The sequence below is a fragment of the Eretmochelys imbricata genome, chromosome 8 (genome assembly GCF_965152235.1).
Source record: "Eretmochelys imbricata isolate rEreImb1 chromosome 8, rEreImb1.hap1, whole genome shotgun sequence".
Lineage (NCBI taxonomy): Eukaryota > Metazoa > Chordata > Testudines > Cheloniidae > Eretmochelys > Eretmochelys imbricata.
Window position 1 is genome coordinate 96,782,766 of NC_135579.1, and position 25,696 is coordinate 96,808,461.

General features: G+C 45.4%; 1 protein-coding gene across 1 annotated transcript in view; it reads left to right on the forward strand.

Moving 5' to 3' along the window:
* LRP8 (LDL receptor related protein 8) overlaps window positions 1-25,696 on the forward strand; it is a 296,358-nt gene that overhangs the window by 206,230 nt on the left and 64,432 nt on the right. Inside the window, exon 4 of the mRNA XM_077824837.1 lies at window positions 1,086-1,214. Coding sequence (XP_077680963.1) covers window positions 1,086-1,214 — 129 coding nt within the window. The remainder of the gene's footprint in view (window positions 1-1,085; window positions 1,215-25,696) is intronic.

Consider the following 25,696-nt stretch of genomic DNA (forward strand, 5'->3'; position numbering starts at 1 on the left):
TCTGAAACTTCCCCAGTGCTCCAAGACTTATTAAAAATCAATATTAATGGTCTAGCAAGCTCCTGTGCCAGTTCTTTTAAAACTCTTTTCTGGACCTGCTGATTTAAAAATGACTAACTTTAGTAACTTCTGTTTTACATCCTCCAGAGAAACTAGTTGAAATGGAAGGAGGGTTATCATCACCATATGATGTGACAGCATCATCTGCTTTTTCCCCAAATACAGAACATAAATATTTATTAAACATTTTTTTTGCATTGTTATTGATAATTCTGCTATTTCCATCTGGTAATGGAGCACTACCATTCTCAGGATATTTTTGTTCCTAATATTTAAAAAACAAAAAACGCTCCTTAACTGTATTGTGTCATAGAGTTCTCCTTGTGTCCCTAGGCTTTCCTTATCAATTTTCTGCAATTCCTAACTTCTGATTTATACCTATGAATACAATCAAGTTCCCCTCCCTTCCATTTGTTCTATATTATTATTTTTATTTTTTATAGCTGCCTTTTCTTCCCCTGTAAACCAGGCTGTTTTTTAACCATCACAGCCATCTTCCTCAATTGTGGCCTTTCATTGTGGTCTTTTCTAATTTTTAGCCAACTATAGTTGGATGTGTGCAAAATCTATGAGTTTATGATTATCTTGTCTACTTAACTCCCTTGTCTTATAGGGGAAATCTCTCTTGCTTCATGAAATTCAGAAATTGCTGTACAAAAGAAATAGCAGCCAAAACAAAAAAAAAACCAAACAAAGCAAAACAAAAAACAACCCCCACCACCATATTAGCTACTAGTAGATCAATTAATAATAATAAATGTGTCTGATAAATTATTTGCTGAATATTTAAATAAAAATAAGTTCTGAAGTTCTTTTATTGTGATGTGTCTGCATTTGACTTTTGGTATTCTAAACATGCCCAATTCCCATTGATATCAATGGTCTCTGCCACTTACTATAGGAATTTTACCTGGATATCAGTTTCAGAATTTGGCCACATTAAATTTACTAAAGCAATATCTTTTTAATGTCTACTGCTGTTTTCATATCTACATTTATTTTCCTTGTATTTTCTTTTTTTTTAGCCAAACAAGTGTGCCCAGCTGAAAAAATTAGCTGTGGAGACTCAAGCAACAAATGTATCCCATCATCCTGGAGATGTGATGGGGAAAAAGACTGTGAAAGTGGAATTGACGAGGCTGGTTGCACTACTGGTGAGTTATAATAATACCTAATATCTATATAGCAACTTTCTTCCAAAAGGCTCTTAAAGTGATTGATAGATTGCGTATGAATGGATGACTTTTCTCACCAACAAACTCCACAGTCACTCTATATTGACAATGCTATGCAGCAGATTTTAGGAGGAGAAATGAAGGTTAACATCTCCAGTTGGAGCTACTTGAGGAATGTGGAGTAGATTTTGTGTACAACTGAGTATTCTATTGTCACTCTAGTAGAATGCAGTTACAGCTACAGAACACAGCTGGAATTTGGTTAAGATATACTGGTTAGCATGCATACTCATGCAGAAAGTGCTGTAGGGGCATAAATGGGCAGTAGACAATGGGTTTTGTGTGTCTTCCTAAAGACAGCACACTGCCTCAGGTCCCATTCTGGATCATGGATGTATTGCTGATTCAGGGGGAAAGAGTGCTTCCTCCTAAATCACCAGCATCACTTCTTGCAGATTTCAGAGTAGCAGCCGTGTTAGTCTGTATTCGCAAAAAGAAAAGGAGTACTTGTGGCACCTTAGAGACTAACAAATTTATTTGAGCATAAGCTTTCGTGAGCTTGTAGCTCACGAAAGCTTATGCTCAAATAAATTTGTTAGTCTCTAAGGTGCCACAAGTACTCCTTTTCTTTTTGCTTCTTGCAGAGTCTCTGTTTTATTTGAGGGCTGCCATCCAGGTACTGGCTATGCCCACCTCTGGTCAATTTAGAAGTTCTGACAAGATCACACAGCCAAATTGGTAAGGCTATTAACACTTGATTTTTTGTGTGTGGCCCAAATGATCTCCCTTTCTTCAGCAAGGTTTCTCTTTGAAGTTCACTTTTTTTTCTCCAGGCCTTTCAGTTCTAATCCTCCAATATGACATAGCTCATTTCTCAGACACTTCATGCGTTTATTTTTTTAAGTCAACAGTATGGAATCCAAGTTGGAACTGCTGATAACTCTGGGTTACTACACCCTTAAGGGCTCTATCTCTCTGTTTGTTCCACTGGTGCCTTTCCGTGTCTGTCGTCATGTGTTTTGGTCTTTGGAAAAAGATTTTGTGTACTATGCGTGAAATATGTCCCCTAATTTTGATGTTGTGGACAGTAATTTTTTTCCTAGTTCAAACATTTATTCTTTCATGATTAAAAACAAAAAAGTCAACACAGTAAGTGGGAAATATCATAAAAAGTCAACCAAGGAAGTTTTCTTTAGCCACTAATTTACACATGTGGGAATGGGAATGCAGTATTTAACGGTTGCTGATAATTCTATGAACTGTTGAGTGCATTGACCAGTTGATCATGGTCCATTACAAGATTCCTCGGTAGTGTTACTTACACACACTTTTTTTCTTCAGTTATTCACAGTTCTTGTAAGTATTTCCAACCTCCAATGTGGTGAGATCAATAGATAATCTCTTAAAATATTATGCGGGCATTTAGAAGGACAAATTCAGATCTCATATTTATTGGGGCAACCACAGTGACTTTATGTGTTCAAGAGCAGAGCTGACTTTAGTTGGTGGGAGCATATCATCCTTCTGTTTGTCATCATGCACCTTACAACATAAAATAAATTGTTCTCTATGTCCATAGTGCAGTTCCTTTTGCCACTGTACATGCAGCTCAGCTCAGGATTTGTGTTGCACAAGAAAACAAGCACATTTTTCATGGTGTATTTCAGTAAAAACAACGAGGAGTCCTTGTGGCACTTAGAGCAGGGGTTCTCAAACTAGGGGTCGTGACCCCTCAGGGGTTCGTGTGGTTATTACATGGAGGGTCGCATGCTGTCAGCCTCCACCCCAAACCTCGCTTTGCATCCAGAATTTAGAATAATGTTAAATATATTAAAAAGTTTTTAATTTATAAGGGTGGGTCGCACTCAGAGGCTTGCTATTTGAAAGGGGTCACCAGTACAAAAGTTTGAGAACCACTGCCTTAAGAGACTGACAAATTTATTTGAGCATTAGCTTTCGTGGGCTAAAACCCACTTCATCAGATTCATGGAGTGGAACATACAGTAGGGAGGTATCAATACACAGCATGTGAAAAGATGGGAGTTGCCTTACCACGTGTGGGGGTCAGTGCTAACAAGCCAATTCAATTAAGGTGGAAGTGGGCTATTCTCAACAGTTGTCAAGAAGGGGTGGAAATCACTTTTTTAGTGCTAATGAGGCCAATATAAACAAGGTGACCCATTTCAAACAGTTGACAAGAAGGTGTGAGTATCAGCAGGGAGAAATTTCTTTTTGTAGTGGCCCAGCCACTCCCAGTCTTTATTCAGGCCTAATTTGATGGTGTCCAGTTTGAAAATTAATTCCAGTTCTGCAGTTTCTCATTGGAATCTGTTTTTGAAGTTTTTTTGTTGAAGAATTTCCACTTTTAAGTCTGTTATTGAATGTCCAGGGAGATTGAAGTGCTCTCCTACTGGTTTTTGAATGTTATAATTCCTGATGTCAGATTTGTGTCCATTTATTCTTTTGCGTAGAGATGTCCTGTTTGGCCAAAGTACATGGCAGAGGGGCATTGCTGGCCCATGATGGAATATATCACATTGGTAGATGTGTAGGTGAATGAGCCCCTGATAGTGTGGCTGATGTAGTTAGGTCCTATGATGGTGTCCCTTGAATAGATATACAGACAGAGTTGGCACCGGGGTTTGTTGCAGGGTTTGGTTCCTGAGTTAGTGTTTTTGTTGTGTGGTGAGTATTTGCTTCAGATTGGGAAGCTGTCTGTAAGTGAGGACTGGCCAGTCTCCCAAGGTCTCTGAGAGTGAGGGATTGTCCTTCAGGATAGGTTGTAGATCCTTGATGATGTGCTGAAGAGGTTTTAGTTGGGGGCTGTAGGTGACGGGTAGTGGCGTTTCAGTATCAACTATTCTTCTTTGAATGCTTGCTCATGTCGATTCTATTCCAGGTGTGTGCACACCCACATTTGTGGTCATCGGAGATTTTTGCCTTAGCGGTGTCTATGGAGCCAGTTGTAGCGCCCTCTTGAGTGCCGCACTCATGCATCGGTGTATCAGGCTCCACCCGCCCAATGCTCTCTCAGTTCCTTCTTACTGCCTGTCAGTCTCCCTCTTGGCGTACTCCCAGTTGCCTGCCTCGTGGGAGCGCTCCCCATCACATCTCTGATGCCCCTTGGCACTGGCACCGATCACCTCGCTCCAGGCACCCGTCTCCGATGGCAACGGTCAGCAAACAAACCCAGGCGTTGGTGGCCCCACCATGGTCACTGGAAGGGAATTCTTACGACCCGGAAGCCCAGTTTAGCCCCTCACCTAGACTGCACCAGCACAAATAGGCACGTGAAACCACGTCGACAGCACCGACTTGGCAGCATGGCCAGTGGCCAGTGAACTGGCCTTATTGTGGTGCGTGGGGAATGCCAGTTGTGGCAATGCCCCCTTCGCACTGCTCATCGGCCGTCACCTCAGAGCAACAGCTGGCGGCGCTTACGGCACCAGGCTCGGTGCACGAGCCATGCTCGGTGGGCGAGGCAGAGGAAACTGCGCTCACCCCTAAGCTTCCCTCCCCTATGGGGGAAGATGCTCCAGAACCTTCCCTGGTGGTGCAGTCGTTGTCCTCACCCAGATGAGGTGGTTGCGGGACCCTCGAGGGCCAACCTGCCAGATGCTTTCAAAGAACACCAGGCCCTGCTACGGCGGGTGGCCAAGAACTTGGAACTGGAGGTGGAGAAGATGGCTGAGCAGGCAGACACCTTTTTAATGTCCTGTCAGCCTCTACCCCAACCTGTGTTGCACCATCAGTGCATGATGGTGTCCTTAAGATTGCCAAGGGCCTCTGGCAAACTCCTTCCTCCATTCCTCCCACCTCAAAAAGGGCCGGAAAACATACTTTGTCCCGGCCAAGGGGTTTGAATACCTCCATACCCACCCTCCAGCTCGCTGGTGGTCTCTGCGGCCAATAAAAAAGACAAGCAGGGGCATACCAGTTCGACCCTCAAAAATAAACAGGCCAAAGGGTTGGATCTGTTTGGAAGAAATATTTATTCAACAGCCAGTTTGCAGTTCCTGGTGGCAAACCATGAGGCCTTCTTGGGCTGTTACAACTTTAACTTATGGGACTCCCTCCATATGTTAAAGGAGTCCATTCCACAGGGTTTGGCCCAGGAATTTGGCATCCTGGTGGAGGAGGGCACTGTGGCTGCCAGGTGCTCCTTCTAAATGGCGTGGGACGCAGCAGAGTCGGCGGCTACGGTGATTGCAATGGCAGTGGTTATGAGGCACAGCTCCTGGCATCAGACTGCAGGTCTCTCCCAAGAAATGCAGACCTCCACCCAAGACCTCCCATTCAATGGGAATGGTCTCTTTTCTGACCAGATGTATGCAAGGCTGCATGACCTAAAGGACACTGGGGCCACCCTTTACTTGCTGGGCATGCATCCACTGCAGCCTGCGAGAAAGCAGTTCCAGTTGCCCTCGCCTCCTAGGCCTTGGCAGTCTCATCAGGGATCTGCAAGAAGGGACAGAGACACTAGTTTCAGCCACTGTCACCCTTCCTCCTCCCACTCACCCACGCAGTCCGGCTCAGCAAAACACCCCGGGGGCCAGAAGTGCTCATTTTGAGGGTGTGGTCGAGAGCGATGCCCCAGTCACCTTCCAGGATCCATCTGGCTCTTTCCTCAAGCATCTTCATCTCTACCATTCGGCCTGGTCCCAAGTCACCTTGGACTGTTGGGTGCTGGACATAGTGTCTCATGGTTATACCCTGCAGTTTTCGGCCGGCCCTGCCTTCTACTCCACCTCCCCCATCTCCTCCTTCCCGCCCCTCTTCAGGGACCCTTCTCACAAGAAACTCCTCATTCAAGAGGTTGAGAACATCTTGCACGTGGGGGCAGTGGAAGAGGTCCCTTGCGACATGAAGGAAAAGGGTTATATTCCTGCTACTTCCTAATCCCCAAAGCAAAAGGGAGCCTCAGAGCCATTCTGGACCTGCGACACCTCAACAAGTCTCTCAGAAAGTTGAAGTTCTGCATGGTCTCCCTGGCCTCCATCATCTCCTCCCTGGATCCGGGAGACTGGTATGCCGCCCTTGACTTGAAGGACGCCTATTTCCATATCTCCATATTCCAAGGTCACAGACGTTTCCTCTGTTTTATAGTGGGCGAACGGCATTTCCAATTTACGGTATTCCCCTTTGGCCTCTCATCGGCCCTTAGGGTGTTCACAAAATGTATGGCGCCAGTGACTGCTTACTTGAGACGTCGAGGGATCCAGGTCTTCCCATATCTTGACAATTGGCTCATCAAGGGCAGGTCTCGGGAGCAAATGCAGAGGAGTCTCGAGAAAAAATCCACCTTAATGTCCGTCCAGCAAATAGAGTTCATTGGGGCGGTTCTCGACTCCATACCTTCCGGAAGCGCATTTTCAGGCCATGTCAGACTTGATCTCCCATGTAAAGAACCACATGCTCACCATGGCTCACACTTGCCAGTGGTTGTTGGGCCACATGGCTGCGTGTACATACGTGGTCAGCCATGTTTGGCTCCATCTCGGCCTCTGCAAGCCTGGCTAGCATCCATCTACATTCCCAACAGGCATGACCTAGACTGGATAGGTTGGGTGCCAGGCCACATCAGGTTGTCCCTGGATTGGTGGGTGGACCCAGGGTCAGTGTTGGAGGGAGTCCCCTTTGTGTCCCTGTTGTTGACGCTGGTCTCCAATGCTTCAGACCTGGGCTGGGGAGCCCACCTGAGCAAGCTGAGCACCCAGGGTGGCTGGTTGCGGGACGATCTGGCCCTCCACATCAACATCAGGGAGCTAAAAGCAGTTCGCCTGGCCTGCCAGGCTTTCTTGCCCCACCTGAAGGACAAGGTGGTGGAGATCCTGATGGACAATACTGCTGCAATGTATTACATCAAGTGCCAGGGCAGTGCTGGGTCTTCAGCCCTTTGTCAAGAAGCTCTCCGCCTTTGGGATTTTTGTGTGTGGCATGCTATTCATCTGATAGCCGCACACCTGCCTGGAACCAGGAACATCTTAGCAGATCACATCAGCAGGACTTTCTTGTCTTGCCACAAGTGGTCACTCCATCTGGAGGTGGTCAGCATAACCTTCCAGAGGTGGGGGCCTCCCCAGGAGGACCCGTTTGCGTCTAGGCAGAACAGAAAATGCCACATGTTCTGTTCATGGACAGGGGCTCCCTATCAGACGCCTTTCACATTCCATAGTCGGGGTGCTGATGTATGCCTTCCTGCCAGTGCCATTGATTCACAGTGTCCTTGTGCAGATCAAGCAAGACAGGGCGAGAATGATCCTAACAGCCCCTGTGTGGCCTTGCCAGCACTGGTTCGGCACGTGGATGAGCCTTTCAGTAGCAAGTTAAAGAAGTATGGGCTGGATGCATGGACTATAAGATGGATAGAAAGTTGGCTAGATTGTTGGGCTCAATGGGTAGTGATCAATGGCTCCATGTCTAGTTGGCAGCTGCTATCAAGTGGAGTGCCCCAAGGGTTGGTCCTCGGGCCAGTTTTGTTCAATATCTTCATAAATGATCTGGAGGATGGTGTGGACTGCACCCTCAGCAAGTTTGCAGATGACACTAAACTGGGAGGAGAAGTAGATACGCTGGAGGGTACGGATAGGATACAGAGGGCCCTAGACAAATTAGAGGATTGGGCCAAAAGAAATCTGATGAGGTTCAACAAGGACAAGTGCAGAGTCCTGCACTTAGGACAGAAGAATCCCATGCACCACTACAGACTAGGGACTGAATGGCTCGGCAGCAGTTCTGCAGAAAAGGACCTAAGGGTTACAGTGGACGAGAAGCTGGATATGAGTCAACAGTGTGCCCTTGTTGCCAAGAAGGCCAATGGCATTTTGGGATGTATAAGTAAGGGCATTGCCAGCAGATCGAGAGACGTGATCGTTCCCCTCTATTCGACATTGGTGAGGCCTCATCTGGAGTACTGTGTCCAGTTTTGGGCCCCACCCTACAAGAAGGATGTGGAAAAATTGGAAAGAGTCCAGCGGAGGGCAACAAAAATTATTAGGGGACTGGAACACATGACTTATGAGGAGAGGCTGAGGGAACTGGGATTGTTTAGTCTTCGGAAGAGAAGAATGAGGGGGGATTTGATAGCTGCTTTCAACTACCTGAAAGGGGGTTCCAAAGAGGATGGATCTAGACTGTTCTCAGTGGTAGCTGATGACAGAACAAGGAGACTGATGACAGTCTCAAGTTGCAGTGGGGGAGGTTTAGGTTGGATATTAGGAAAAACTTTTTCACTAGGAGGGTGGTGAAACCTTTGAATGTGTTACCTATGGAGGTGGTGGAATCTCCTTCCTTGGATATTTTTAAGGTCAGGTTTGAGAAAGCCCTGGCTGGGATGATTTAGTTGGGGATTGGTCCTGCGTTGAGCAGGGGGTTGGGCTAGATGACCTCCTGAGATCCCTTCCAACCCTGATATTCTATGGTTCTATGAGTCCCCTGTTGCAGCTGCCTCTCTGGCTGGAGCTGCTGTCACAGACCATGGCAGCCTTTTGCACCCTAACCTGGCAGCTCTGCACTTGACGGCTTGGCTACTGTATGGCAAAGTGTGAACGAATGGGCACGCTCAGCCCGTGTTCAGCAGGTCTTGCTGGGTAGCAGGAAACCCTCCACCATAGCGACTTACCTGGCTAAATGGAAAAGGTTCATGTGCTGGGCCTAGGAACGGCGTATCCAGGCCTAGCAGGCCCTGCTGCAGGAAATCCTGGATTATTTATTGCACCTCAAACTCCAGGGTTTGTCCCTATCATCAATCATGGTCCACCTGGCCACTATCTTGGCTTTCCATCCTCCATTCCAAGGCAGGTCGATCTTTGCTCACAACATGACAGCACGTTTTTTGAAAGCTCTGCCTGCACGTCCAGGATCCCATCCCTCCCTGGAACCTGAATCTTGTGTTGTTGAGGCTGATGGGGCCTCTCTTTGAGCCTCTGGCTTCCTGCTGTCTCCTGCTTCTCTCCTGGAAGGTTTCATTCCTGGTCATGATAACGTTGGCCTGCAGGGTGTCCAAGATCAGAGCACTTACTTTGAAGCCACTCTATACGGTCTTCTACAAGGATAAGCTCAGCTGCAACCACACCCAGCTTTTCTGCCCAAGGTAGTTTTCTAGTTTCATACTGGCCAGGACATATACTTACCTGTCTTCTTTCCAAAGCCTCATACGTCAGATGAGGAGTGCAGGCTACCACCCTGGACGTCAGGAGGGCACTGGCCTTCTACATAGATAGAACAAAGCCGTTATGTAAGTCAACACAGTTGTTCCTTGTGGTGGGAGACAAAATGAAAGGTCGCCCAGTGTCTGCTCAGAGGATTTCGTCCTGGATCATGGCCTGCATCTGCTACTGCTATGAGCGGGCGAAGGTGCCTCTGCCAGCTATCATGACAGCACATTCGACTAGGTCATCAGCTGCCTTCCTGGCACAGGTACCAATCCCGGAGATCTGTAGGGCGGCTACCTGGTCATCTGTCCACACATTTGCGTCTCGTTATGTGCAACAAGCTCGAGGTGACGCTGGCTTTGGCAGAGCACTGCTGCAAGGTCATGAACTCTGAGCCCACCTCCACTGATACTGCTTGAGTCACCTAGAAGGGAATTGACTTGAGCAAGCACTCAAAGAAGAAAAAATGGTTACCTACCTTTCATAACTGTTGTTCTTCGAGATGTGTTGCTCATGTCCATTCCATTACCCTCCCTCCTGCTCCTCTGTCAGAGTTGCCGTCAAGAAGGAGCTGAGAGGGCGCAGGGCCGGTGGCGCTTGGTATGCCAATGCACGAGCGCAGCACTCAAGGGGGCGCCATACCCAACCGTATGACTACTGCTAAGGCAAAAATCTCCGATGACCACGTATGTGGGCGCGCACACACCTGGAATGGACATGTGCAACACATCTCGGAGAACAGCAGTTACAAAAGGTAGGTAACCTTTTTTTTTAGTGGATTGTATTCATAAACTAAACATACCGAAATGAGCCATTAAATAAATGAATTTAGCCCAGTACCATTTTTGATCATTCTTTTCATTGTTGCAGGTTCAAAAGAACAGCAGTAACATAGTCACATAGAAAGGCTTGACATGGCTCACCAAACTGATCTATAAGTATAAATTACATTCTTGTGACGCATTTTTCAAAAAGCCTAAGTCCCATTGTCTGCACTGCCCCTCCGTTCAGACTAAGGGGGTGTGAATAGCAGTGCGCACCAAAGTGCTGAGCTACTCCCCCGTGTGTATGCTGTGGACACAAACTTAAAAGGTCCCAAGTTCACACTAATGTAGTCTCTGGTGTGCACAGCTATTCACACCCCCCTTCGTCTGAACTGCAAGGCAGTGTAGAGATGCCCTTAGAAGCTTAAGTCACATTGACTTTCACTGAGACTTAGGCTCCAAAGTGCCTACCTCACTTTTGAAAATGTGACTTAGGCCTTTTAAAATTTTTTACCCATTGTCTATATGTATGTCTCAATATAAATTTTCCATAAAAGTACATACTAAATGCATTTTTCTTTTGTGCTGAAAAGAAATTCGGATTAGAGGATGTTTCAGCTCCACATCAGAACTACTTATTTCTTGAAAAGGTGATTTTTTTTGAGTGCTGAATTAATGATCTTAAAACAATGTTAGGACTAAAACCTGCAACCCTCACTTTAGTTGCACTACTTACGCAAACAAGGATTGCAGTATTGAGTCCATTTTTAATAGAAAGCTGTTTTAAATAGCTTGCATTTAACTTAATTTTTTCAATGCTCAGAAGTAACCCCTAAAAAGGTAGTAAACTGTGTTCTAAGTATCACTTTATTTCAGGTTAATTATGCTATTAATACAGATTTAGAAACTTCTGAGAATTTCCTTTCTGGGCATTTCAGTTGATGTATCCGTTGTTATCTTCAGCTTGTTCCATGCACATGTGAATTCTTAACATGGAAATTACTCTGAGGACAAATTTTATCGTCTTCTGAAGCTATTAAGTAGCCTGTGTGAACCACATTAGTGGCTTTGGCCAGTTCTTTGTGGACAGGTATCCACGCCACAAAACAGCCCCCAGTGTTATGGATGCTAATTGGCAGCCACAGTGGAGAGAGGCCAAGGACCGAGCAGAAATGTAGGGTGAGCTGCTCTCTCAGTCTACGACTGGGCTGAGGCACACTGGTAGGAAAATATTTCTACTGTTTCACCTTTCCTGTGCATTAAAACAAATAAAAGGCTTTCAGTCTCCAGGCCTGTCAGTCCAGCACTTTTCACATGAATTAAATTCACTTTTAAATAAAGCAGACGGAATGGAAAGTACTGAAATGCTGTAAAGAAGGCACTTTAGATGTGGTTGTTTATCAAATTAAGGATTTTTTTCTCCTGGACGAGGACAAATGTGTTGTCTTTCATATTAAACTCTGAGTACTTGTGGAGGATTGATAGCAATCCTCTCTTTTATCTAAATCTGATAAACCTCACTAAGCTTGTCTACTGATACTCTGTTAACATTCCCGTTTCTTCTCTATTTAGAATCTTTCTTTATCCCTTTTCTCTTATCTCTTCAGTATGCTTCATCTTGATTTTTTTTTAAAAGTATATTTCTAAGTCAAAATCTCTTTTCTATGCTGACTTTGTTGTTGTTGTTGTTTGTTTAAATGAAGCTTCATCCACAACTGTCAACTGCAGCATCTCAAAGCAGAGCTCCCTGTCATACCAAAGGCTGCTCCTTTCACAGAGCCAGAAAACATGTTGAAATAAAAATATAACATAGTTCTCTGTATAAATGTTTGGATGGGAAGTTTAGTTGTGTGCGGAGTAATTTCCATGTTGAGGGCTTGCACATGCCGTAAACAAGCTGAAGGTGACTAGGGACTGCAACTGAAATGTCCAAACTCCTAGCTGTTTCTAAATTCATATTAATAGCATTCTTATTCTGAGCTAATGTGACACTTTGGACACATTTTAACTAGGGCCATTCCCATCTATTGATTGGAATAACTGGCTTTAATATTATCATCCTTCAGAAGAGCTTATGCTGAATGTGGAAGTTATGAATGTCATTTCGGCCTATACTTCTGCTATTATATTATTGTGCAATGCTGATCGTATTACACTGGTAGTTAGAGGTCAAGGCAGGATCAGGCATAACTCCAGACAGACATAGTGCTAGGGCTGTACAAATGCAGAGTTGAAGGATTCAGAGTAGCAGCCGTGTTAGTCTGTATCCACAAAAAGAAAAGGAGTACTTGTGGCACCTTCTGTTCTGCCGGGAACAGAAAAGGAATGGAGTCTTAGAACTTAGTAAGTAATCTAGCTAGATATGCGTTAGATTTCTGTTTTGTTTAAATGGCTGGTAAAATAGCTGTGCTGAATGGAATGTATATTTCTGTTTTTGTGTCTTTTTGTAACTTAAGGTTTTGCCTAGAGGGAATCTCTATGTTTTGAATCTAATTACCCTGTAAGGTATTCACCATCCTGATTCTACAGAGGTGATTCTTTTACTTTTTCTTTCATTAAAATTCTTCTTTTAAGAATCTGATTGCTTTTTCATTGTTCTTAAGATCCAAGGGTTTGGGTCTGTGTTCACCTATGCAAATTGGTGAGGATTTTTATCAAGCCTTCCCCAGGAAAGGGGGTGTCGGGCTTGGGGGGATATTTTGAGGAAAAAGATGTCTCCAAGTGGGCTCTTTCCCTGTTCTTTGTTTAACATGCTTGGTGGTGGCAGCATAAGGTCCAAGGACAAAAGGTAAAAGTTTGTACCTTGGGGAAGTTTTTAACCTAAGATGGTAAGAATAAGCTTAGGGGGTCTTTCATGCGGGTCCCCACATCTGTACCCTAGAGTTCAGAGTGGGGAAGGGACCTTGACCATTTGTTAGTCTCTAAGGTGTCACAAGTACTCATTTTCTTTTTTAGAGTTGAAGGATAATCCCTGTCCCAACAAGCTCTCTGGCTAATTTAAGGCAGAACATCAGAGTGAGTAGAACAAAGAGTAGGAAAGAGCAGGGGAGAGAGGACCAAGGAAATGGTATTTGTGTGGCACAGAAAGTAAGAAGTTATCCCTCCCCACATGTCAGTACAGGCAATGGTGAGGCTCAGCTGAGCAGGCTCAAAGAGAAGAGTGAAGTCCAGAACTCAGTGGCAACAACAAATAATATAGCAACAAATCACAGGCTCTGGTTCATAAAGGTTACAAGTTTTATAGCAGAGATTTTTAGATGCTCATTCTACAGTCAGCTCATGGACACGTTCTCAGTGCATTGTTATGTCACATAACTGGAGAATAAATGATACATAGAATCATAAAATCATAGAATATCAGGGTTGGAAGGGACCTCAGGAGGTCATCTAGTCCAACCCCCTGCTCAAAGCAGGACCAATCCCCAATTAAATCATCCCAGCCAGGGCTTTGTCAAGCCTGACCTTAAAAACTTCTAAGGAAGGAGATTCTACCACCTCCCTAGGTAACGCATTCCAGTGTTTCACCACCCTCCTAGTGAAAAAGTTTTTCCTAATATCCAACCTAAACCTCCCCCACTGCAACTTGAGACCATTACTCCTTGTCCTGTCCTCTTCTAGCACTGAGAATAGTCTAGAACCATCCTCTCTGGAACCACCTCTCAGGTAGTTGAAAGCAGCTATCAAATCCCCCCTCATTCTTCTCTTCTGCAGACTAAACAATCCCAGTTCCCTCAGCCTCTCCTCATAAGTCATGTGTTCCAGACCCCTAATCATTTTTGTTGCCCTTCGCTGGAGTCTCTCCAATTTATCCACATCCTTCTTGTAGTGTGGGGCCCAAAACTGGACACAGTACTCCAGATGAGGCCTCACCAATGTCGAATAGAGGGGAACAATCACGTCCCTCGATCTGCTGTCAATGCCCCTACTTATACATCCCAAAATGCCATTGGCCTTCTTGGCAACAAGGGCACACTGCTGACTCAGATCCAGCTTCTCGTCCACTGTCACCCCTAGGTCCTTTTCCGCAGAACTGCTGCCTAGCCATTCGGTCCCTAGTCTGTAGCTGTGCATTGGGTTCTTCCGTCCTAAGTGCAGGACCCTGCACTTATCCTTATTGAACCTCATCAGATTTCTTTTGGCCCAATCCTCCAATTTGTCTAGGTCCCTCTGTATCCTATCCCTCCCCTCCAGCGTATCTACCACTCCTCCCAGTTTAGTATCATCCACAAATCTGCTGAGAGTGCAATCCACACAATCCTCCAGATCATTTATGAAGATATTGAACAAAACCAGCCCCAGGACCGACCCCTGAGGCACTCCACTTGACACCGGCTGCCAACTAGACATGGAGCCATTGATCACTACCCGTTGAGCCCGACAATCTAGCCAACTTTCTGCCCACCTTATAGTGCATTCATCCAGCCCATACTTCTTTAACTTGCTGACAAGAATACTGTGGGAGACCGTGTCAAAAGCTTTGCTAAAGTCAAGAAACAATACATCCACTGCTTTCCCTTCATCCACAGAACCAGTAATCTCATCATAGAAGGCGATTAGATTAGTCAGGCATGACCTTTCCTTGGTGAATCCATGCTGACTGATCCTGATCACTTTCCTCTCATGTAAGTGCTTCAGGATTGATTCCTTGAGGACCTGCTCCATGATTTTTCCAGGGACTGAGGTGAGGCTGACTGGCCTGTAGTTCCCAGGATCCTCCTTCTTCCCTTTTTTAAAGATTGGCACTACATTAGCCTTTTTCCAGTCATCCGGGACTTCCCCCGTTCGCCACGGGTTTTCAAAGATAATGGCCAATGGCTCTGCAATCACAGCCGCCAATTCCTTTAGCACTCTCGGATGCAACTCGTCCGGCCCCATGGACTTGTGCACGTCCAGCTTTTCTAAATAGTCCCTAACCACCTCTTTCTCCACAGAGGGCTGGCCATCTACTCCCCATGTTGTGATGCCCAGCGCAGCAGTCTGGGAGCTGTCCTTGTTAGTGAAGACAGAGGCAAAAAAGGCATTGAGCACATTAGCTTTTTCTACATCCTCTGTCACTAGGTTGCCTCCCTCATTCAGTAAGGGGCCCACACTTTCCTTGGCTTTCTTCTTGTTGCCAACATACCTGAAGAAACCCTTCTTGTTACTCTTGACATCTCTTGCTAGCTGCAGCTCCAGGTGCGATTTGGCCCTCCTGATTTCATTCCTACATGCCCAAGCAATATTTTTATACTCTTCCCTGGTCATATGTCCAACCTTCCACTTCTTGTAAGCTTCTTTTTTATGTTTAAGATCCGCTAGGATTTCACCGTTAAGCCAAGCTGGTCGCCTGACATATTTACTATTCTTTCGACTCATCGGGATGGTTTGTTCCTGTAACCTCAACAGGGATTCCTTGAAATACAGCCAGCTCTCCTGGACTCCTTTCCCCTTCATGTTAGTCCCCCAGGGGATCCTACCCATCCGTTCCCTGAGGGAGTCGAAGTCTGCTTTCCTGAAGTCCTGGGTCCGTATCCTGCTGCTTACCTATCCTGCTGCTTTGCTTTCCTTACCGTATCCTGCTGCTTACATCACATACTCCTCTTTTGTCTTTAGTCATGCGTAAAAGACTATTACAGAACGTTGGCAAAATGTAAGGCTTTTAGGGCTAGATCCACAAAAGGAAACTTAAACTCAGCCTGGCAATGCCTAATGTATGGGTACCCTGCCACTCAGTGGAATCCACAGCCTTGAGTTAGGTACCCAGACTCTGTAGGCAATGCATGGGGAGTTAGGCTCCTAAGAATGGGATTCACAAAAGCCAGCAAGATGAGTAGGGAACCACCTAAGCTAGCCAATAGAAGATGCTGGGGGGGAGGAGGAGCTAAGCCCCACCCTACAAAAGTAGTTAGAAGCACCTCCTATTAGGTGCCTGTAACACCGACAGACCGCAGTCATTGGCGGGTGGGATCGAACCTGGGGCCTCTGGAGCTTAGTGAATAAGCCTCTACTACATGAGCCAAAAGCCATATGGCTCTTAACTAAGGCTGTAGAGCAGACTCATTAATCTGTTTCTCTCTCTAAGTCAGGGGCGGGCAAACTTTTTGGCCTGAGGGTCACATCGGGGTGCGAAACTGTATGGAGGGTCGGGTAGAGAAGGCTGTGACCCCCAAACAGCCTGACCCCCGCCTCCTATACATCCCCTCCCACTTCCCACCTCAGAACCCCCTGATCCATCCAACCCTCTCTGCTCCTTGTCCCCTGACTGCCCCCTCCTGGGACCCCCCCCACCCCGAATCACCCCCCCTCCCTCCACCCCCCCCAGGATCCCACCCCCTATCCAACCCCCCCAGCTCCCTGTCCCCTGACAGCCCCAACCTATCCATACCCCTGCCCCCTGACAGGCCCCGCCAGGAGTCCCACACACTATCCAACCCTCCCTGACCCCTGACAGCTCCGGAACCTCCACCCCATCCAACCGCCCCCTGCTCCCTGTCCCCGACTGCTGCCTGGGACCCCTGCACCCCTACCCAAACTTGCACTGCCCCCTCACCATGCCGCTCAGAGTGACAAGTGCTTGCAGCCCGCTGCCTGTGCGGCGGCATAGCTGCTTGGGAGGGGGGCAGCAGGGGAGGGGCCGGGGGCAAGCCTCCTGGGCCAGGAGCTATGGGGCCAGGCAGGACGGTCCCACGGGACAGATGTGGCCCGGGGGCCATAGTTTGCCCACCTCTGCTCTAAGTGGTCTCGGTGCTACTAGATGGGACAGAACACCACACCCAGAAGGTGTGTGGGTTACATACTTCCCCTAGCCAAGGCAGTGCGTCCCAAGCTTCAGAGACTTTCCAGTTGAAATCCTGGACAAGCCCCCACTCGTAACGCTGACAGATCCCGGTTGTCGACAGGGAGGATTGAACCTGTGGCCTCTGGAGCTAAATGCATGAGCCTCTACTGCATGAGCTAAAAGCCATAGGCCTCTCTCTGTCTTTCCCTCCCACCCACCCACTAGATGGGATAGAACACCACACCCAGGAGGTGTGTGAGTTACACTTCCCTCCACTAAGGATTCAGAGCCATGAATTCTCTCCTCGAGTTAGGGCTGACCTGGCTTATGGGCATTTCTCACAAAACACAGAGGAGGTGGTGGTGGTGTCTACCAGGGGACTGCCCTGGTGCAAACACTACTGTGCTGAGTAGTCTTATAGGGTTTTGCCAAGTGTATAGGTCTGTGGGAAACTTGTAGTGTGGGCCATGCCATCCACACCCCGTAGGATTCAATCACAGGCTTTGGCAGCCTACCAGTTCTTCTTAGCTGTCATCAAGTGTGATCAGAAGTAAATGTCAGTAAGACTAGCACCCAGGAGAGCCTTGCTGCAGAGAGAAAGATGCCACTGGTAGGGTCGTGCAGGCTGCCCATGTAAATTGCTTGTGATCTCTGCTTTGGGTCAAGTTTCTGACCACCTTGTTAGCAGGTAGCACACTCTCCACACATCTGGCCATGAATGCAGGTAGGCAGGAGCACGTGTTGGCATAATATGTGAATGGTGAGTCAAGACCATCAAAAAGTCTGTCTCCTGATTTCCCTGCCCTGTCCAATTTGTGAGCAGGCAGGCATCATGTCCTACGAACAAATGGTCATGCATATAGGCAGCCCAGGGAGCATTCATTGGCATGAAATATGAGTCCTGAGTGCAGTGTTCCTGGTCAGAAACATCAGCAGGGCTATTCTATCTGCGCTGTCTACACCTAGGGTTAACAGTATGGACCACTGCTAATCCCAGTCAGAACTGGATTAACCTACTAAAAAACTGCTTCCACAGCTAGGCAAGACTATTTGTGTGGGTCTGTTAGGCACAAATTGCTGCAAGGGACAGAGAGATAGTCACTTCTGTGAGGAATCCACCTCCCTCCTGTAGCACTCCTTGGAAGACCTGTACAAAATGAGCAATAACAAGCTTCTGCTTTTATTGGTGAGATATGTTAATAATAAAACAACTTTGTAATGGTGAGATCTGTCAGCCTGTGGAATAATCTTGAAAGAAGCAGTGCAAGGTTCCATGATGTGAATCATTCAAACTACAGTGGATAAAGTGCCAGTGATTGTGGGTCCAGATTTGTGCCAACAAAGACGGCCACTGTACCTGGGATTAATTGTGGGTATAAATCCCAGCGCTGAGGTGGCTAAGTACCTGAGTGTATGTGCAGATCATGAATGTAGCAGTCTAAATGGTAGAATTTAAACCCACAGTTAATTCTGGGTTAACAATTTTTGAAATTGCAAACTGCACCTTCATAAATGCACTTTCCCACCACAAACTCAGGAGATGAACAGGGAACCACCTAAGCTAGCCAATAGTCTTTCTTGAGAATGAAGCACACTGAAATTCTTTTCTCTCCAGGGTACTGTAATTAAAGCCTCAACTTAGGATCAATGTAGAAGTTAACCACTTGCACTGGGGATGTTACATCCATGGCTGGCTTATATTACTGACTAGCACTTTGTAAGCCCCTCTTTGATGCCCCTTTTAAGCTAAAGCCCATAATGGAATGGGGTTGTATGAAATAAAGAGCATGCAGCAGCAGGAGCCCTAAGAGGAATTCTGACTAACTTTTGAATGGGAGCTCTGCCACCCTCTATAAGGTATAGGGGGTGCACCTCTCCTCCTATGCCACTACCACCCGTACTGGCTCAGCTCCGCTGGATGGCTCAAAGACCTCTTCCCTCTCCTTCTGAGTCTAGTTTCACCAGCAGCCTGAGCTGGGGCCTGTCATTATACTCAGGACTGAAATTGTGATGACCATGTGTGCAGGGGTGCAAAGGGGCAGGAAGGCCCCTTGTATTGTATTCCTTCCTCCGTGGACCAGCCACAATCTGTCAGGTTCTGCCAGTGCAGTCATTACTATTGTAATAGGATATTTTCCAGTAATTTAAGTGTACTTCCAAGACACACCCATCTGTGGTCCAGGGGAATCTGTGCACTTAATGGATACATCCTCTCTCATTGATCCCTTTGATTAGTTGTCTAAGGGAACATTTTTATCAGACAGACATGAAAAGGACCAGGGGCTCTGTCAGGGTTCCTTCCCCGCTCTGAACTCTAGGGTACAGATGTGGGGACCTGCATGAAAGACCCCCTAAGCTTATTCTTACCAGCTTAGGTTTAAAAACTTCCCCAAGGTACAAACTTTGCCTTGGCCTTGAACCGTATGCTGCCACCACCAAGCATTTTAAACAAAGAACAGGGACAGAGACCACTTGGAGACATCTTTCCCCAAAATATCCCCCCAAGCCCTACACCCCTTTCCTGGGGAAGGCTTGATAATAATTCTCACCAATTTGTACAGGTGAACACAGACCTGAATCCTTGGACCTTAAGAACAATGAAAAATCAATCAGGTTCTTGAAAGAAGAATTTTAATTAAAGAAAAGGTAAAAGAATCACCTCTGTAGAATCAGGATGGAAAATACTTTACAGGGTATTCCAATTCAAAACACAGAGGATCCCCCTCTGGGCAAAACCTTAAACTTACAGAAAACAAGAATAAACCTCCCTCTTAACATAGGGAAAATTCACATAAAACAAAAGATAAACTAATCCGCCTTGCCTGTCTTGCCTATATTGGTTGCAATATTGGAGACTTGGATTAGGATGGGTTGGAGAAGATGGATTTCTGTTTGGCCTCTCTCAGTCCCAAGAGAGAACACACAAACAAAAGCCTTTCCCCCCCCCGCCCCAAAGATTTGAAAGTATCTTGTTCCCTTATTGGTCCTTTGGGTCAGGTGCCAGCCAGGTTAGCTGAGCTTCTTAACCCTTTACAGGTAAAAGGGTGTTGCTTCTTGCCAGGAGGGATTTTATAGCACTGTATATAGAAAGGTGGTTACCCTTCCCTTTATGTTTATGACAGGCTGTCACAGGAATCTCTTACATGAACAGTCTTGAGTTGTTTAAACTGAAAATGTCTTTTACTAAAACTAAAAACAAAGAGATGAAATTTCAGGAGGTCTCCCTCTGTCACAGCACATGTCCTCTCCCCCTCTTTTTCTCTGTGTGTATCCCTCTTCTTTCCCTTCCATCATCTGACACACAGGTTTTTGCCCCAAAAGGGACTCCTGTATTTGCCTTTTCAGTGTTGTATAAAACCCATGTAAATGCCATGACTAAGTGGCAGTAACAACACTGTGTATTTCTATAGTGCCCTTTTAATCTGAGGGTCACTCACTGAGTAATTCAAACCCTCAAGGCCCTGCTGACATCTGGTCATTACTTGCCTCTGATGCACTGCTCACTCTGCCAGGTCAGCTCACGTTCTAGTACCCCTGGGCTCCTGCTCCCACAAGTAAGTCCTGGCCAAATCCTCCGTAAGTGCAAATGGACAAAACTCCCTTGAAGTCAATCAAGTTGTGCCCATTTACACCAGTAGAGAACTGTTTTTTCTTCTTTGGGTGATGGTCCCTATAGTAAAAAGAAAAGGAGTACTTGTGGCACCTTAGAGACTAACCACTTTATTTGAGCATAAGCTTTCGTGAGCTACAGCTCACTTCATCGGATGCATACTGTGGAAACTGCAGAAGATATTATATACACAGAGACCATGAAACAATACCTCCTCCCACCCCACTCTACCAGTGGGAGGAGGTATTGTTTCATGGTCTCTGTGTATATAATGTCTTCTGCAGTTTCCACAGTATGCATCCGATGAAGTGAGCTGTAGCTCACGAAAGCTTATGCTCAAATAAATTGGTTAGTCTCTAAGGTGCCACAAGTACTCCTTTTCTTTTTGTGAATACAGACTAACACGGCTGTTACTCTGAAACCGGTCCCTATAGTATTCCTCTATGGGTTACGTGTGTGCACCATGCCCTCGGAGCTGGAGAATTTAAAAGTAGTATCCATTGGTCTGTGCATGCCCCCTGTTTTGGAAATTCCTCTTTGACCCTGTTTGCCTGCTCACTTCACTTTCCTCCTCAAAGTCCTTTCTCTAGGGTTTGGTAAATGTTAATTTCAGCTGACACACTGAAATCGACGAAAAAAATCCATTACTATTGGTCAGAGCAAGTATAGCCTTCCACTGCACTTTGTGCCTGTAGGGATTGGCTCAGCCCAGGCCAGTGGTCTCCACTCTGCCTTCTTCCCCGCATGTTGCATCTGCAGGAATCCAGTGTTGTCAGCAGGGCAAGGAGCTCTTTGGGGCTCTGTTGTCATGGCCCTAGTCCCTCACGCGAAAGCCAGAAGCATGGGGGCTGTCCACGGGCAGGAACCATTCAGTGGTGGGGGGTGGCCTCCCCTGTGGCTGAGAGCTCATTCTCCTTGCACACCTGGCCAGGGGATTTCTGCTTTGCTGGACCGGGCCCACAGCTTCTCCTGCACCTTGCCTAAGAGTGTCTTAGGCCCCTTGTATGTGCAGGGAACCCCTTGCAGCCTTGCTGTCAGTGCTGGGAATCCCCTGCAGCCCTGCTGTTAGCACTGATTTAACCCCGATCCCCCTTTAATTTTCCATGGCTGTAAAAATTATAATAGTTAAAAATAAAAAAATCTCTCTTAATCATTGAAATTGAAAAAAAGGATAAACCAGATTCCACCAGGCCTTGTTATCGCTATGAATTCTGTTCTTTGCCTTCATTAATTAGCTACATGCACTGCTTGCTGTTCAGTCATATGCAATTCAGAAAAAATCAAACACACAGGACCAAATTCTGCTCTGAATTACCCCATTGATTTTAGTAAAATTGTACTCATCCAAATGGATTAAGTATGTGCCCAGTGTCCCATTCTTAATTATTTCAATGTGTGATGAAAAAATGTATTTCTTGCAAAAATCTTGCTACTGTGGGAACATAGCTATATGCTGGGTGCACTTGTATTGGTGGAAGAATCTAATATTATCCTCAAGAATGGAAAGAAAGTGATTGTAGGTTTAACAAATGAAAGTCCTTCAGAAATAAGATTAAGTAGGAAAGCAATGATATCCTCTGGGTTTCACATGATGTTTAATTACTGGACAGCTGGAGGGATTAATGTTTGTGCATTATGCCCAGGCTATCCAGAAATTAAACACTGTGGACAGCTTTGACTTTATCACTGCTTAAAGTATTAGATCTCCTTCAAAAGCAGTAGAAATTACAGGAAAATCCCCATTGTTCTTTAGGAAATATCTCATTCCGTATTCACATTTGTTTTGAGCTATATAACAACAAGAAAGCAAAAAAAATTAACCTGGTGGTTAGTTATAATTGCACCCTTACAGTAAAAATGAGGGTAGTTTCCAGATGAATGTATCAATGTCTATCATAATTAAATGTAAAACCCTACATTAATGCCATGTTAAGGTAGAGGTTTTAATTGGACATGTCAAGAAATTCACACTAAGGGCCAGAGCTTTAGCTGTGCCAGACCTCTGCTCTGTGCAGTTGAAGAGATGTGGGGTCAAAGGTGGCTGTTAAGCAGACTTTGCTTTTTCCTAATGTTGGAGCCAGCGCAGGTGAAATATACTATTCCATAACTGATGCAGAGTGATGTCCTCCCCACACCCCAAGTAAGCAGAACATAGTTCCTGGAATCTGACCCTCAGTGTTCCCATAGCAGCCTAAACTTTTCTTCCTTGTGTGCATGCATTCACAACAGGAGCTTTTACCCTAAAATCATGTAATGTATCAGTATGTTCAGTAAATAAAATATTCTTCAAAGGGTATGGAAGAAGGTGCAGTTTAAAGTAAAGGTTCACTGCTTAATGTTTTTATGCAGTTTTACTGAAGGTGCATTTTTTAAAAAGTGCAGTTCTTTCCACTGGCATTATATTGTCGTGCTTGCTGAAAAAAATACAATTTTACCCAGGGTTGTAGGGGCTTGTTATGAAATACTTTATTTTAATGCAAAGGAACAAAATTAAGATTATTATGGGACAGAGTTAAGATTGCTTTCAGATGTTTGGATAATTAAAATATAAACTTTAGGATTCCCCTAATGTATATTTTACATTATTTACACTTAAACAGTGGACGTATCCTGAAATCATAGATGCATAAACAATCATCTTGAGTGCTAGAGAAAGATCCTGCCCTGCTGCTGGAGTGGGAGAAGTTGCCTCTTCCTTATCTACGTCACTGCAACAGAGGGCAGAATTTAGCCCAGAGCTGGCTCACTATATACTCCCCCAGTGGCTAGGGTTCATGGATGTAGAAATCCCATATCCAGGCCCCTATCTATGTCATTCTATAGCTGCCAGCCATACTGCACGTCATGTACCTAGAAGACTTTGGGTGACAGAGGGTCCAGAATTCTGTACCTTTTAATCCCCAAACACAGCTTTCTACTACTTAAACTAAAAGAGAATCTGCTTTAGGTATAGAAGTGAAAGGGCTTACGTTATGATGAGACACGTTTGAGCAGATTGGACATACCTCCCTTTTATGCGCAGTGGTATATATAGTTTGCTCCCTCTAGCCAGTACATTATAGCTCTATGAACTGAGCACAATTTGAAAACGTTATTTCAAAACCAAGTATCTTCAAACATGGCACAGCCCTTTCCCAAGACTATGGCCAGGAAAAGTTTGAAGCTTTAAAAGAAAGTTGTTTTGTGAATTGGCCAAGCACAAAAACATCTGAAAATTTTCATTGTGGCTGAAAAATTATCTTTTTTTGCCCTCAGACAATTAAATCAGTTGAATGGATTTTGCTTGCATTTTCTAAAAAAATTCACCTCAGGGCTGAAGTATAGCTGGGAAGGTTTAGTCCACAGTTAGGTTATTTTGTATAAAGTTTAAAGCAATGATTGCACATATGAATGTAGAATTAATGTGTCATATCACCAATAGTGCTGGTGATATGAACCAAAAATACACTGAGGTGCAGCCCTAGGGTTGCCACCTTTCTAATGGCTGGTAACTGGACCTCTGAGTCCCCACCCCCGTCCCACCTCTTCCCCTAAGGCCCTGCCCCTGTTCTGCCTCTTCCCCAAGACCCATCCCCTGCTCCACCTCTTCCTTCAAGGCCCCATCCCTTCTCTGCCTCTTCCCCTCAAGGCCCTGCCCCTGTCATTCGCAGTGTCTTCACCTTGCCTGCCACCTGTGGGCTGCACAGGGCCATGCGACACCACAGGCCACATGAGCAGCCTGGTCCCAGAGATGGCGGCTGCTGCTGCACTGCCTCCTTCCTTCCGCTTAGAGTTGTCACCTTTTCCACAGATCGAAAAAATTGGACATCAGGGCTTGCCAAATGGCACCTGGACACACAAGACAAAACCCAGACTGTGCAGGTGAAAACTGGACAGGTGGGAACCCTACGCAGCCCTTTGTTTCTAAATCCTTTTTATACAAAAACTGTAGAAGTGAAAGGCCAAATCCTAATCCCATTGAAATCAACACCAAAGGGATCCCCATCCCGTTAACACCCATGGGATCACAGCCTTGGCCTAAGAGTTTTTGCTTCCAAGTTTATTCCTATATCAATGTTGATTTCCTTTTATGGAACTTCCCATTTGAATAGCTGTAGTTTCTAGGCCAAATTCTCTAAACATGGTCACCCACCAAGTAGCAATGCTGCCAGAATTGCAAATAGAGGCTAAGTTGCCCTTTGAAAATTTGGCCTGTGTTTATGGTAGTGGGTTTTTTCTACCCCTACTGCTGCATCTAAAAGGAATCTTTGACTGCCCAGCGAACACAAGCCAACGTGCTTATATTTTATTCCAAACATAAATTGTTAAATTGTCATTGCAGTTTCACTCCACCTTGTTTAGGATCTCAGGTTCTGGTGGGAATGCTGGAGATAACAGCATCATTAGGGTAAATTTTGCACAAGGTTTTGCATGGCAAATTTTAGCTTTCTCCTGATTTGTCTTTTGCTCCAGAGGAGTTAATGATATAGTGTGCTAAATGCTGTGAATATTCAGGTCTAATGGTGCGGTGAACCACTGTAAAAAGAAATATTGGCTCTTGTGAAGAATTCCCTTCAAGCAGATGAAATTAATGGAGGTAGAGATTTTTATGGGGCAGTGAACTCACTGCTTGTAGTGTGAACACAGCCTTGTAGCTCATTATTCAGCAGAGCTAGACTTCCGGAGCCTGCGTTTCTCTCAGTTGTCATAGCTACTACAAGATTATCTAACTGAAGTCAGGCTTTCCATTTTGAATGTTTTTTTCTTACCTGTTTTGCCCATTGATTCAGAAGCATATCTCTAGGGAAGGGAATGTTGTTTTTCTCCTCTCTGCCTTTCACAGACGTTCCTACAGGGCCACCCAATCAACAAATTGGCTTTTGCCTAAGAATTTGGAAAATAAAATCTATTTTTCCCAGATGGCTTTGAGACATGTGTGAGTAGCTATGCAGTGATTGACAGTAGGTGTTTAGAAGCTACGAGAGGCTGTCATGTGTTATTGCCGGCAACCATTTTGTTTATAGATGTCCAGGAAAGAAACATACTGTAAACATATTATTAATCTCTAGTGTAAGACAATGGGCCAAATTCTTTTCTCATAAATCCATAGTGACTTTGTTGACTTAGTGGAATTACTCTTGTTTTACATGTGTTTAACTGAGAACCAGTTATGACCCAAAGGTGGTTCAGTTGGTCCT